The 16,152-nt window shown below is 36.9% G+C and overlaps 1 protein-coding gene across 2 annotated transcripts in view; it reads left to right on the plus strand.

The window, feature by feature from the left end:
* The window catches only part of LOC127426564 (homer protein homolog 3-like), a 49,218-nt gene extending 33,941 nt beyond the window's left edge, over positions 1 to 15,277 (plus strand). For both annotated transcript variants that reach the window (XM_051673455.1, XM_051673456.1), the window contains 5 exons: positions 6,944 to 7,080; positions 10,224 to 10,380; positions 11,355 to 11,465; positions 12,815 to 12,895; positions 13,272 to 15,277. In XM_051673455.1, coding sequence (XP_051529415.1) covers positions 6,944 to 7,080; positions 10,224 to 10,380; positions 11,355 to 11,465; positions 12,815 to 12,895; positions 13,272 to 13,457 — 672 coding nt within the window. In that variant the 3' untranslated portion in view covers positions 13,458 to 15,277. The remainder of the gene's footprint in view (positions 1 to 6,943; positions 7,081 to 10,223; positions 10,381 to 11,354; positions 11,466 to 12,814; positions 12,896 to 13,271) is intronic.
* The last annotated feature ends 875 nt before the right edge of the window (positions 15,278 to 16,152 follow it).

Consider the following 16,152-nt stretch of genomic DNA (forward strand, 5'->3'; position numbering starts at 1 on the left):
GTCTTAAAATCTGGTTTGATCTTCATCTTAGTTACAATAATGAACAAACACAATCTTTTTTAACTAATAACAACAAAAGCTAATTAGAGTCAGGAGTTGGCACACCTGGCATCCAATTAATGAAATGAGATTGGAGGTGTGGATTAGAGCTACTTTAACTTATAAAAAAAGCACTCAAACATTTTGAGTTTGCTATTCACAAGAAGCATCTGTTGATGTGGACCATACCTCTTAAAAAAGAGATCTCAGAAGACCTACGTTCAAGAATTGTTGCTTTGCATAAAGCTGGAAAGGGTTACAAAGTCATCTCGAAGAGTTTAGATATTAGACCTTAACCCCCTCTTTGGAATGACCTCGAGAGCTGTTCACACCAGACATCCTAAGAATATGGCTGAGCTGAAGCAGTTTTGTAAGGAAGAATGGTCAAATTCCTTCTGAACGTTGTGCAGGTCTAATCCACAGCTACAGGAAACGCTTGGTTGAGGTTATTGCTGCCAAAGGAGGATCGAACAATTATTACATCCAAAGGTTCACTTTTTCCACATTACTGTGAATGTTTAATGGAACTTGTTCAATAAAGACATGAAAGATTATAATTGTTTGTGTGTTGTTAGCTTAAGCACATTGTGTTTGTCTATACTTGTGACTTTGAACATGAGATCAAATTTTATGAACAATTAATGCAGAAAACCAGCTAATTCCAAAGGGTTAACATAACATACTTTTTCTTGCCACTGTACTTATTATAGCTATATATGAAATGAATGTATTTATAGTACTGTGCAAAAGTTTTAGGCACTTGTGAAAAATGTTGCATAGTGAGGATGTCTTCAAAAATAATGCCATAAATAGTTTTAATTTGTCAATTAACGTCATACAAAGTTCAGTAAGCATAAAAAAAGCTAAATCGATATTTGGTGTGACCACCTTTGCCTTCAAAACAGACCCAATTCTCCTAGGTACACCTGGATACAGTTTTTCTTGGTTGTTGGCAGATAGGATGTTCCAAGCTTCTTGGAGAATTTGCCACAGTTCTTCTATCTATTTCGGCTGTCTCAATTGCTTCTGTCTCTTCTTGTAGTCCCAGACTGACTCAATATTCAGTGGGGGGCTTTGTGGGGACCATGCCATCTGTTCTTCTGTTCTGTTTGCAAAATTAATGTCTGAGAGTCTTCACATTTATATTTCCTATTGACATACTAAAGCTGAACATATAAATAACCATCTTAAGACAAATGTTTTTGTGAAGCATCTTATGTGCCTAAGACTTTTGCACAGTACTGTATAAATATGTGGGGAAAATATATATAAATAAATCTGGATAATTTTCACTAAATCTTATTTCTTTCTCTTCGTGGCTTCTGCTCTAATGATGGGAATGTTTCTCTCTAAGCTGTCTCCGGTAAGCTTTCAAATTACCATCTGTATCTGTTTCCATATGCACTGACACACCTGTGTCCCCAGTGCAGCTCACAAAACAGTTTTTTTTAGCTTTTAATCCATGTATATTAGCTTTGAAACAAGCTATATTCTAGCATGCTCATAAAACATTTACATTTATTCATATTGCAGATTGCAGTTTTTATCCAAACTGACTTACAAATGAGAATTATGCAAGCATAAACAATCAATGCAAGAGAGAACACGATACACATTACAAGAGTAGCACAACCCTAGAGCAGATGTGTAAGTGCAAAAAGGCTAGTTCAGGGTTCCCCTGTGTCCTGGAAAAACTGGAATTTTGCAGTGCAGCTTTCCAGTCATGGAAAATTAGAAGAATACCTAAATGTCCTGGAAAAAAATAATTTGTCCTGGAAAATGTTTAGTTTAATAAAACTGTTTGACTGTGTTGCTAAAAGGTTTTTTATTACATGTATAATAACATAGTAACGATTTGGAACTTGGAATAGAAGTCAACTACACAAATTTGTGTCATTTTGTCACTGCCGGCGGCTGCGCATTGTGAAACAACGTCAGATGTTAACTGTCATGAACGAATCTCTGTCACGTACTTTCTCTACTCATCTGCTGTCATCTCTGCTTTGCTACAACGAAATAGTTTAAGTATTGTATAGTACGAAATATGATTTTTTCGTTCCAACATTGCTGTTGTTAACCACAAAAACATTTGACTGTGACAGTCGGACCACTGATTTTTTTTTTTTTTTTTTATATATGAGTTCACACCCTGAGTTGGTAGCGTGGTGATTTGCCTTCACACACGGACTGAATCATGGAATCTAGTCATAAAAATTGCATTAGCTATAAAACGCAATGTCAAGGAATACAATGTATTTGGGCAAACAAATTTTGAATGCACAGTTAATCAAATAGAAATTGCGATATGTCCTAGTGTGGCAATTAAGCAGCAAAAGTCTGTGATTTAATTTACAAAATATAATCTGCAAGTGATGTGTGCATCAAAATGAATGTGCAAAGCTGGCCGTTTATACACTTAAAAACTCCTCATCGTGATCATCACGCGTGCTCTTGTGTGTGCGAGATAAAAGAGAGCAGATCACTTTGAAGTGCGCAGCACATACAGACTATGTATTTATTTAATTAAATCACAGCTTTATAGGAATTATCACACTGGGCCATGTAGCGAACTGCTTATCTGGAGGTGAGATATTAAGAACAAAAACACACAGAAACGTCAAAATAAAACCACAATTTAAATGGAAGCATGTGTTTTTGCTTTCATATTACACTTGTTGGACACATAAAATGTCCTGTAAATGTTCTGGAAAATTGTGCATTGAAAAGAGTGGGAACCCTGTAGTTAGGTAGTCAAGTGTTCCCAGAAGAGGTGTGTTTTCAGTCAGTTTTTGAAAATGGCAATGGATTCCGTTGTTAGAGTCAATGTTTGTGGTGTGTTTCACCGTGAGGGACAGTTAGTGTGAATGGTTTAAATTTAGTGTTTCTCTTCAGAGAAAACAAAAAAATATTGATGACATCTTGCACTCATGGGCATATCCACATTTTTGTCCAGTAAAATAGTCTCTAATGAGAATGTTCCTCCCTCTGATGCTACTTACATTTGACTAGTAATAGCAAGTAGCAAAGCATGGTTCATGGCTGTGATGTAAACTAGGGATGCATTAATCGAACGTCCACCGATCGCGATCAGCCGATATTCCAGGGTTGCCACGCATCCTAAAAAACCTGGAATTTTGCAATGCAGTTTTTCAGTCATGGAAAAGTCATGGAAAATTAGAACAATACCTAAATGTCCTGGAAAATAATTATTTGTCCTGAAAGATATTTTAGTATAATAAAACAGTTTGATGTGTTGCTTAAAAGGTTTTTGTTCCATGTTTGGTATACTGTCATAAAGCCCTGTCACGCACATCCTCTGCTCATCTGCTGTCATCTCTGCTTTGCTCCGGCAAAATAGATTTTATGATTAATGTGATTTTAAAAAAAATATATATATTTTTTTTTTGATGGCTGTAGTGTTAACTACAAAAATTTGAGTTGTAAACTTAAGAAAATGAGTTGTAAATTTTAGATGACAACGGTCTGAACGCTGCAAAATAAGATGGAAACACATCATTGCATTTTGTGAAATGGGTCCATTAAACCACAAAAGGCTACGATTTAATTCAACAAATATATAATCTGCATATGCTTTACACTTTAAAATGAAAGTGTGAAGCCGGTCGCTCATATACTGAAAACACTGCATTGTGTGTTGCTGCTGTTTTGAACGTATCTCTGGTGTTTACTGGTTTCCAGTATGTCGCAATGATCTTTGATAATGACAACAGAACTATTCGTAACTGTTTTCAATTTAACCTCTTCAACTCTGCAGACCCACTGGTGGGTCCAAAAGGGGGCACTATGTAGCAAAAAAAGTTTTGCTTTTCATAGATAACCATCACTAATGTATTTGTTACATAAAATAACAAAATAAGGCCTGAAAACCTTCGTGTTGCAAATCAGTGCCAGAGGTCATGTGGTTGAAATATTAATATGAATATCTTTCAAATAGCATGTAAATAGACAAATCATATATCAAATGAAAGCTCTCATTCTCAGAAATGCGACTGTACAGTTTTGTTGCCCTAAATACAGCGTTTAAAAGATTTTTAAAAGAATCACAAAGTGAAATATGATTTCTGAAAGACAACAAATACAAACATCTCTTATATGCACCGATCACTATTGCTGTAAGCCCCAAATATCTAAACTTTATATCTGCTTTTGCCAGTTTTTACTTGTCTGTGAGCTTGCTTGTGTGAATAATCTAATGTTATATCTTAGATGCCCAGAACAAAATATGCGGTCCAGCAGGAAAAGCATGCTAAACAATTCATCGGAAAGATGTTATCGATTATTGATGATAAAGTGGTATACATCATCGCAAAGTGGAGTATCTCCACTTTCTAATGATAGATTGAGCTTCTAGTCCACTCAGAGGCCAAGATATTTAATGAAGCATTGGGGGTGGAGCGTGAACTGAAAATTGGACAATGTCTATGGATGAGCGCATCTGTGAGGGCTAAAATGCGTTAGAGTGCCACCTACATTTCAGATTGGCATTTTGTGATGGAAGGTGATAGAGGAAAAAAAAAATCTAGAAATTGCTGCCATCTAATGGACTAAATTAGACTCTCTGGAGGGAGATGGAGTCAACAGAACCAGAATTGCATGCTTACAAAATTAGGACAACAAAAAACATTTTTTATTATTCTATTCATCATAAGATTGTAAACAGTTACATTTTTCTTTGGGGGGGGGGTTCTGAGAAAATGAGACCAATTTTTGGCAATTAGTTCACAATATGAGTAAACTGTGAGCTTTTAACACAATTGATGTAAATTGAATGGAATATCGCAGTGTATTACTGCAGAATAATACTTGTAAAATTGTGGCATAGAGCACTTTAAAAATAAATATTGGTGATCTCGAACGATCACAATGTTAAAATATTGGTGATCCATATCGGCCTCAGATTTTCTGATTGGTGCTGCACTAATGTAAACTGAAAGCTATTGGCTATTTTTAAACAAAGGGATGAGCCCTTTGATATGTCCCACCCCAACTTCCTGTTTCAATAGGAAATAATATCAACACAGGAAAGAAAACTACACTCATTAAGCAGTTTCATGGGCTCTTAAAGATATTTGAGAGATGGGCGTTTTATTAGTGCTCTTTCTGATAGTTTTGCAAAAGTCCAGTATTGTTTTTTGTGGTCTGTGAAGCAAAAAGCCTCAATTCATGATAATGGATAATGTGTTGGGAATCTGTAAGATTAAAAATAAAACAAAATAATTCCATCATTAAAAATGCAGAAATGCAAGATATATTATTGAAGATTGTGCAGTGGAGTTGTCTTCTCTTTGATTCCTCTGGCTCTCCTTTTAATATATTAAACACAAGGAGAGCTCCATCTCAAGCTCTTTACTTTTGCAGCAAGCCGCTACAGAGAAGGCAAATGAGTCATCGTCCTGAGTGGTCGGATTGGAAATAGAACAACTTCCTTTGAGGAATACCGAATTTGAAAGTGATGAATTATACAAGCTTTTCTGAGTGCAGGGTAATATTGCTCCACAGAAACACCACAGTACATGCCTGAAAATCCAAGGCTGGGCTTTCTGTGTTGTAAAGAGCAAGCAAAACCGCAGAGTTCTTTTCGAAGTACTTTTCTGGCTTAGTCAAGTTAAAAAAACAGCAGGTTGAAATCAACTGATGTTCTTTCAAATTTTATTCAGAGAACAACGCCATATGTTGCCTCATGGCCTATTCAGTCACACATGCAGAAAAGACTGCTCAAGATTTTCTTCAAACAAATAAATTAAGAGTGTGTTGTTTAAAAAAAAAAAAGTGTGGTGTTTAATGGAAAATGTGTGCTAACTGGATTAGTCTGATATTTCAAATGTGGCCATGGACTGTGAAGCATCAAATCAGCAAAGCCAGTGGCTGCATTTAAGAACAGCGATACGGATTTGCTCCTATCAGTTTTGTGGTCTGTGTGTGACCAAAATGCTGTACTCTACTCTCAGTTAAAAATTTAAAATACATTCAAAGCCACTGTCTGGCACCAATGCTTTTATTGGACTCGTTTATTAAATGATGCCATGTCAGTCGTGATAAGACCATGGTTTTTTTTATATTTGTTTTACTCACTATAGTTCAGGCAATGTTCATTACTGTCGTGAGAATCGTAAAGAGGCTTTACTTCGGTTATTCAGTCATATGGAGAGTTCATGCTGCTCTTGTAAGATTATATGAACATGGTGATTTGTAAGTTGCACCTGTTAGTAAATACAGTTGTAAAAGTGTAACTGGTCTTGCACAATATGTACATTATATCAAATTATTACACGGCTGTCTGGAATACTCGTTTCTGGTTGGCCAATGGCACCATCTAGTGGTGTGATATTGCTCTGTAACAACCGCACATTCACGTATCAGACCGCTCTTCTGGGTTCTGCGAGCATTTTCTCCTGCATTATCTCTTCAAGTAAGCTTATAAAATAATTTCAGCACAAATCAATATTTTATGTCCTTTTATTTATTTATTTATTTGGTTAGTAGCCTTGTAATAAGCGGGATAATGTACCTCCAGCCGGTTATCGCAAAATAAACCCCTTCAGGGTGATACGAGGCCCCTGCGTCAGGGTCCTGATCACCCTGTTGGGGTTTATTGTGCGATAACAACCGGCTGACAGTATATTATCCCTTACATATAAAATATTATGGATAGATAGATACAGAATATTTCACATGGTTTCCTTGTTTTTATCTGAAATCATCTGAATTAAGCTGTTATAATATCTGCTTCCAGTATTGGCCTAGTCAGGATAATGCTGATAATACTTGAATGAAATGTTAATATTGGCCAATATTGACATACTAGCCAAGATATTGTCCTTCCCAAAGCTTTTGCTAGACAGTTATTGTCCTTAATGCAACCCATCTTGTATCCGTAATACAGGCATTGTCTGTGGATCGCCACTCTCCTCCGCTGCTCGGTGTCAATGGCTCCGGTGAGGATAAATTGTTTCGCAGCAAGAGTGCTGATATGGAGCTGTCCATGGAGAAAGAGCAGATGAGAAAGATGCTTTCTGAAGGGTAAAACATTCAGATCTCCCAAAAACCCATCAAATCCACATCTTACATTTATGAACACACATTTTATTATCCCCCACTTTTCTTATAATGGAATTATCTAACGGAAATGTTTTTTCGTAGAATGGGTACACAAAAATTTGCTATTGTATTCTTTGGAGTAACATGTTAATAATATGGTACTGAATATGTTAATCATACAGTATACTATGTACACCAATCAGCCACAACATTAAAACCACCTGCCTAATATTGTGTAGGTCCCCCTCGTGCTGCCAAAACAGCTCTGACCTGTCAAGGCATGGACTCCACAAGACCTCTGAAGGTGTCCTGTGGTATCTGGCAACAACACATTAGCAGCAGATCCTTTAAGTCCTGTAAGTTGCGAGGTGGGGCCTCCATGGATCAGACTTGTTGGTCCAGCACATCCTGTAGATGCTCAATCGGATTGAGATCTGGGGAATTTGGAGGCCAAGTCAACACCTTGAACTCTCTGTAATGTTCCTCAAACCATTCCTGAGCAATTTTTGCAGTGTGGCAGGACGCATTATTCTGCTGAAAGAGGCCACTGCCATCAGGGAATACCGTTGCCATGAAGGGGTGCATGTGGTCTGGAACAATCTTTAGGTAGGTGGTACGTGTCAAAGTAACATCCACATGAATGCCAGCACCCAAGGATTCCCAGCAGAACATTGTCCAGAGCATCACACTGCCTCCGCCGGTCTGCCTTTTTCCCATGGTGCATCCTGCTGCCATCTCTTCCCCAGGTAAACGACACACACGCACCTGGCCATCCACGTGATCTATAAGTAAACGTGATTCATCAGACCAGGCCACCTTCCATTGCTCCATTGTCCAGTTCTGACACTCACGTGCCCATTGTAGGCGCTTTCGGTGGTGGACAGGGGTCAGCATGGGTACTCTGAGCGGTCTGTGGCTACGCAGCCCCATATGCAGCACTATGTGTTCTGACACTTTTCTATCATGGCCAGCATTAAGTTTTTCAGCAGTTTGTGGTACAGTAGCTCTTCTGTGGGATCGGACCAGACGGGCTAGCCTTCGCTCCCCACGTGCATCAATGAGCCTTGGGCACCCGTGACCCTGTCTCCGGTTCACCGGTTGTCCTTCCTTGAACCGCTTTTGGTAGGTACTAACCACTGCATACCGGGAACACCCTACAAGACCTGCCATTTTGGAGATGCGCTGACCCAGTCGTTTAGCCATCACAATTTGGCCCTTGTCAAAGTCGCTCAGATCCTTACGCTTGCCCATGTTTCTGCTTCCAACACATGAAATTCAAGAACTGACTGTTCACTTGCTGCCTAATATATCCCACCCCTTGACAGGTGCCATTGTAACAAAATAATATATGTTATTCACTAAACCTGTCAGTGGTATTAATGTTGTGGCTGATCAGTGTATCAAAGTATATATCAAAGTACCATAGTATATATCAGAGTACCATGGTGTTACCATCTGATACCTTTGTGCAGCCACGATACTTTTTGATAAGTGTAATGACAAATATAGCCAATGCATATCTTTGTCTATGTTGACATTATAGTTGGACAAAAAGCATTTATTTAAAAAAAAATAAAAAAAACTATTTATTAGATGTATTTTGCCTTTTAATTAGCCACACATTTTCTTATGGGACACAGTAGGTGCACGTGTTGTTTCACTGTTGTATGACCTTACTGAATCTGCCTTACTCATATGCATGTTGATCTAATCAATCCGCCTGACATACTCTTCCACCTCAGTAGTTTTCTGGGGTAACTGGGTAAGTGAGTTTAATATAAAATATTCTACAGATTCAAGCATAAAGCATTGGATATATAGCTGTGTTTAGCATCTGATGATTGCTTTAAATTAAATACTGAGCCACACAAAGCCCGTTCAGTGGCCTTATGGTCAAATAACATCCATTTATACAACTCATTATGATCACACTACAATAAAAGAGCTTGAATGCTAAATTCTACAAAGCTTACTGTACATGTTTTGGAAGATATCACTTTAAGAGGAAACATCAATATGTGAGTTTAGCATTAATGGAATCGGTTCACATGATTGTTTGGTAGAGAGGGAAAAACAAACTATCTTGATTAAAACTTTAAACACCAACAGGTTCAGCTGATAAAAAATGTATAAAGCCCCGAACCATCTGACATTGATCGGACAAATAGGTAGTCTCTCCGCAAACTCACGCCATTGGTTGACATGTCAAACAAACAGAGTAATGTTGAAAACACAGAGCCACAGTGTTTACACTGTTAAGAAAACAACGTATCAATGCAAGTATCGTAACATCAAAGAAATTACACTTCACCTTTAACTCTCAAATCTGAAAGAGCATGTCTGTAATCTTTTGCATGCTACCTGTCTGATTATCTTCTTGAAAAAATGAAAATTCTGTTATTTACTCACCCTCACGTTGTTCCAAACCTTTATGACTTTCTTTCAAGGAACACACGAGGAGTAATTGTGAAGAATTTTGACATTGAGGCTGTTGTGGCTGAGGCTGTCGGTCCCTAACATTCTGCCTAACATCTCCTTTTGTGTTTCCTGGGGGGAAAAACTGTCATACGGGTTTGGAACAAACATTTAGGGGTGCTTGTGGCAAAAAAAAGCCACCAAAAATGCCCCTGAAATTCAATGGGGGCTTTTTATTTGTAACATCTGAAATCATTCTTAATGTAATATTATAGTCCTAGTTATACTTATGGTATATATGAATTGATGGTTGATTTAATTATTAGGGTAAGAGTAATAAATTCTCAACCTTGAGAATTTGTACTAATGAATCAATTGAATTGAAGTATTTGCCAAACCCATTACATACAATTTGTTTTAAATGGTTAGAAAAAATTATGGCCACATAAAGGTAAAAAATGCCTCCGAAAATCAAATACAGTTGGCAAATATAGGACCTTAATGGAAAAGCTAATTTCCAAAACTTGTTTGGAACAACTTGAGAGTGAGTAAATGATGACAGAATTTTCATTTTTGGATGAACTAATGCTTTAAGGTAACAGAAAAGAAATGTTGCATTTCAAATACCATCCGTGTATGTTGGACCAAAATATATTGGACTAATAAATAATCAGATTGTTACTGAAACCCAGATGTTTGTTTATCTACAGGTCAATATGTGAGAGAAAATCTGATGTCGAGCTTTTTTCCCTACGGGACAGCAACGCTAAATTGGTTGCAGCTCTTCACGAAGCTAACAACAACATTGAACAATGGAAAAAACAATTAGCCGAGTATCAGGAAGAAACCGACCGACTCCGAGAACAGGTGAGGAATGTTGAGTGATATCACGGCAGGCTCTTGAGTGTGGCTAATAAAACGTCTGAGTTTTCTCATAGGTCATTTATGAATGCGCATAGGATGTCTGTGTATGGCTGTATGGATAAACATATACTACTTACAGCCAATGATTCTGTTAAATGTTTTTAATTGGTTTGGGAGATTTAAGTCTTCACTAATGGTGCTTTTTTTTACTTCAATATTTAAATGTTCACATATGTTAACAATTTGTTTTGGCAGTTGCTCAAGCTAACTGAATATTTCCCTTTAGCACTCAGAATTATTTATGTATGATTATGTATAATGTTTCAAACAAAAAACATTTTGAAGGGCTTTTAGACCAAACATCAGCCAGGTGACATATGTAGTTCAGGTCTTAGGAGACTGCATAGAAGGATTTTTATAGAAAAAGACAATGCGCCTTCATCGCCCAGAACGTAGGAAAGACAAATGACCGTGGGGAAAATGAGACCGCTAAGTTTCTCTCCAACACAAACAGGAAAAATGGCTGTGAGTTGTGACAGTGCTAAAAGCTCCTGTGCAGTGATGGCCTGGTTTATTATTTTCCCTCTGGGGTTAGCATGATTGTAGAGTTGCCTGTAAATTACAGCAACCTCAGAAGATGAGAAGCTCAGTCACTGAGTAAATGACTGTGTGGAATGTAACACCACTGGAGAACACAGCGATTCTTGGGCAGGACAGTTCTGTAGACCCAGTTTTTGAAGTCAATCATATCATCTCCTTAAAGGAAGAACTGTCACAAGTCATTGTATGCTCAACCACATTTACCCCTAAATGACAACAAAATATTGAAAATATGGACAGGGATGCAAACTACTGGTACTTACTTTTCAAGGAAATTCACCATTTTCCATTTATGTCATATTTTATACATTAGAGTCTTAGAATTTGTCCTGGGATTGGTGAGAGCACTTGGAATAGATGTAATCTGTTGGTTTCAGGTTGCAGAGCTGGAGGCTCAGAGCGGGGTTTCTGCCTCCAGTGAGAGGGGCGGCGAAGATCTCACACAGTCTATGGCAGAGATGGAGGCTCTTATAAAAGCTAAAGATGAGGTAATGTTTAGCTCAATAACATTGTAATAATTGTGCTGAATCACACAGCAAAAAACTCCTTTGCACTTTGTACACTGTGTTGCGTAGGGTGACGCATCAAATCTACCTCAACAGTGCAAGCCCCTGATAACGGACACCCCGTTTTTATATTTAAAACACTGCAGAGCTACTCCAACCACTTTATTTTCACTATACATCTGAAAGGTTTTTTTTATTTTTTTTTTTTTTAAATATCATGAATTGATTGCTATTGTACTTTTGTTTTATACTTAAAGGGATAGTTCACCCAAAAATGAAAATTCTGTCATTTACACACCCTCATGTTTTTCATGCATTTCTCATCTTTTGTTTTCAACCAAATGTATATGCAGTTGTAACATTATGTATAGGTTTCTCTATTTTAGAATAGCCCATTCGAAATCAGTATTTCCATTGAAAATACTGTTGGTTAATTCTAGCCTCAAGCTCACAGCTGATTGGTCCATGGTGGGCGAATATTTTGTGCTGACGCACAGCTTTGACACTATCACTGTCGACACGACACAATGACCATGTTTACATGCACTTAAGAAAACTGTTTATTCCAGGGTTTTTGCAGAAAGCGGCATTCTGAAACATCTTGTAAACGAGAACACCGGTTTTACTTATGCTGCTTAAGGGAATAAGAGAAAGCGATTTAACACGCATTGGTTTCTCCCAAAGAACGAGGTTTATGTGGCCATGTAAACATTAAAAAATTTGTACATGTTTTTGAAGAATATGCATGTGCATGAACAGACCGGATAACAAACGTCATAGGAGGGAACCCAATAACAAGTCAACACAGAGGAAAGAATTCAACATTTCTGGGAGTACAGTGGGAAAAGCACATACACTATAAACTTTATCCATTTATACACACCAGTGTATCGATGGTACCTCACGTTTGCGTATTTGTGCTCGTACATGAGGGAAACCACTGTTGCAGTGCAATTCCGCTGCAGGTCGCAACAGAAAGTTAAGGAAGCAAACACAACAACAACTATGTTGAAATTATGTTGCTGTGGAGAAAGCTACTGACTGACCGAGCCACATGTATACGGGAGTAAACAGAATGCCGGTAACATAGTCCATGTAAATGCATTCAACAATTTTGAGCCTTAAGCAGCTCTCACTATAAACGGCTTCTGGTGTCCATATAAACGTAGTCATGATGGTCGCTTCCATTTTCAGTATTTTTACTGCAGCAACCCATGTGAATCAACTTCCTGAAGCCTTTTAAACACAGTAAATGCAATGTGTAAAATCCATTGTTTAATATGGATATTATAATACAGAATATGCACTGACATTTGAAATTATAATTACAGGAAATAAAGAATCTGCAGGGCAAGAAATCAGATTTAAGTGAGCTGGAGAAAGAAAGGGAAGAAGCCAGCAAAAGGATGCAGGTAAGTTAATTTACTAATACCAAGTTACTGTGGGGATCAAAAATCTGAGAGCACATTAAACCTCTGCGATTCAAAATTGTATTTGAACCTAGAAATAACAAAGGTTTTAGATTGTGAAAAATAAACATTATGGCTTGAAATAAAAAAAAAAAAACAAAGTTTAAGATGCTTTACTGATTTTTGGTCACTAATCAAATAAGCAAATTTGTGATATTCACCTTGTTAATTTGTAATGGAAAAAAATGTATTCAATTAGAAAATGCCAAATTGAAGCATTTTCCCTTGTGGTCTCAGACTTTTGGACCCCACAGTATAAATATGATCAACTTTATATAACTGTCATACAGAAATAATGATTTTTTTGCTTTGGCACTAGGACCTGGAGGTGAAGAATGTAGAGCTGGAGAATCAAGTGCAAACAGCAGAGAAGGCTTTAGCTGCCTCCCAAGTTGCCCGGAACAGGGTGGAAGGTGAAGTGCAGAAGGCCATTGAAACTTTAGATGTTAAGATCTATGACCTGAGTGACCTGCGACAGAACTTAGCCAAGCTGCTGGAGAAATGACCGGCACCTGCTAAACCATACCGCAAAGATGCCATCATGGGATAGAAACTTTTTACTACTGGAATCTTCCCCAGCAGCACTCCTTACAAGCCAGCAGTTCATCATGGTACTAAGCTGTATTAAAAACCAGAGCATGACAAAAACAAAATGTAGGATAATCTTTAACCTTCAACTTACTAGATGTTTCTCAACTAAAGTCACAACTAAAATGCTAGGAAACTGTCATAAAAAACTAGAGCTTTTTCTAAGCAGCTATCAGAGCTGATGAGTGGCACTAGATATCAATATAGTTGAAATGTTGTTGACTTGTGAAAGATCTGTGATTTGGCCGTGATCTTGGACTAGCTCTCAAAATTAGTTATTAGAACACTTTGAACAGGATATTCTGTAGATTATAAACTGTTCAATATATTTACAATTATTATTGTTAGATATATATATATAAATAGAATTCAGGAATAAAAATAATCTCAAGTATCTCAATGTTTATGGACACCAGCATGTCTTTGTTAGGAGGATCTGTTGGGACATTTATTAAAGGGATAGTTCACCCAAAATTGAAAATTCTCTCATCATTTACTCACCCTCATGCCATCCCAGATGTGTATGACTTTCTTTCTTCGGCTGAAAACAAATGAAGATTTTTAGAAACATATCGCAGCTCTGTAGGTCCATACAATGCAAGTGAATGGTGACAAGAACTTTGAAGGCCCAAAAAGCATACTAAGGCAGCTTAAAAGTAATCCATATGACTCCAGCGGTTAAATCCATGTCTTCAGAAGCGATATGATGGGTGTGGATGAGAAACAGATCAATATTTAAGTCCTTTTTAACTTTAAATCTCCACTCTTCTTCTTTAGTTTTTGCTGATTCACATTCTTTGTGCATATTGCCACCTGCTGGGCAGGGAGGAGAATTTATAGTAAAAAAGTTTAAATATTGGTCTTTTTCTCACCCACACCTATCATATCACTTTTGAAGATGTGGATTAAATTACTGGAGCCGTGTGGATTACTTTTATGTTTTCTTTATGTGATTTTTGGAGCTACAAAGGTCTGATCACCATTCACTTGCATTGTATGGACCTACAGAGCTGAAATATTCTTCAAAGAAATCTTCATTCGTGTTCTGCTGAAGAAAGAAAGATATACACATCTGGGATGGCATTAGGGGGAGTAAATGATGAGAGAATTTTCATTTTCGGGTGAACTATCCCTTTAAGTGGTTTAATGGCTTGTTGAATCACACTGGCCATTAACAGTTCATTTTTACATTTCTCATGAAGCTTGCTTGATTTAGAGCTCTGTAATTAACAACTCAAAGCACATGGTATTTCTCTTTGTAATGGACAATAACAAGAATGAATAGTTAACCTTAACTTCCCTTCTTGATTTTTTAGTTCATTCTTTTAGCTGGTCTGCTGCAGTCTGTGTCTGAATATGCAAGTAGGTACTGATGCATTTCTGCAAGCTGGATCAGCTTTTTTGAAGAGCACTTGAATTCAATTTTCACATTCAGATCAGTTTAAAAAGGCACTTTTAACTGCAACAACCCTTTAGGAACAACACTTTAGACTTTATAGAAAACTGTTGTTACCTCAGCATGCATCTTTATACCAACCTTTATAAAATATGGATTTTCCTACGAGTCTGCCATGAATTTAGCCTAAACGTTTAATCTTAAATGTTGATTTTTACCCTGCTTGGATGTTGCTTTCATTTTCCCTACAAACTCAAAAACATTTGTACGTGTGCTATTTTTCTATTGTGTGCCTGTTGTTTGTGATTTTCTATGAATTCCCAATAAAAGTATTTGCTTAATGTGAGCACATCTCCTGTGATTACCTGTTTTTAATTACAAAACATAAAACCTAAGGAAACCTATTCTTTTGAAAAACATAAGTATACTTTGAAATCTTTAATATTTTTGCATAAGTCACATGACTGGAGAGCTAGTGAATAATAAAGGATGAATCAAGTGTGTTGTTGTTATAGTTTTTAATTAATTGAGATCCAAGGAGTAACTGTTTTGAATATTTGCATGTTAACTAATAAGAAATTTGCTTCACTGAGGAATGGGGGTTTTCTCAGTCATCAAAATAATGGCAGGGAAAAAGGAATATGAAATATTCATTATGTTCTTCATTGTGTTCAGAGAAACATATTTAATTAATATCAGTCATGTAGTAATTTCTTTTAAGTTTTGAGTACTAGTAGATGATTATCCTTCAGGTTTAACTATATAAAACTGTTTTCCCACCACTGCCACTTATTGCCAGGTAAAAGTTCTCCATCTCAAAAATAGAAAAAAAAGAAAGTCAAGGGTACAGTACTCTTTAAAGTTTAAAGTACTTTGTGTCAAGTTCGTAGAAATAACATTTTCTACGAAGCCAGTTAATGCTTTAAAATGTCAAGTGGTGTAATCAAATAAAAGGTATTAAAATATGTAATCATTAGTTTCAAAGTAATGTTTTCATGCATATTTTTCAAGGTCATGAATTATCATTTAGGTTTGATTCACGAATATCAAGAGTTTCCTTTTGGGTAACTCCATTACTGTATAAGTACTTTGATTCAGACAATCAGGTGCCCAAGGGCACTGATCTCCCTCTGTATGAATATCATGCTTGTACATGCATCAGATATAAAACTTACATTTTAATGTAGGCTGCACAAAGACTTATTGTACAAACCCA

This window comes from Myxocyprinus asiaticus, chromosome 35 (assembly GCF_019703515.2).
Source record: "Myxocyprinus asiaticus isolate MX2 ecotype Aquarium Trade chromosome 35, UBuf_Myxa_2, whole genome shotgun sequence".
Taxonomy (NCBI): domain Eukaryota; kingdom Metazoa; phylum Chordata; class Actinopteri; order Cypriniformes; family Catostomidae; genus Myxocyprinus; species Myxocyprinus asiaticus.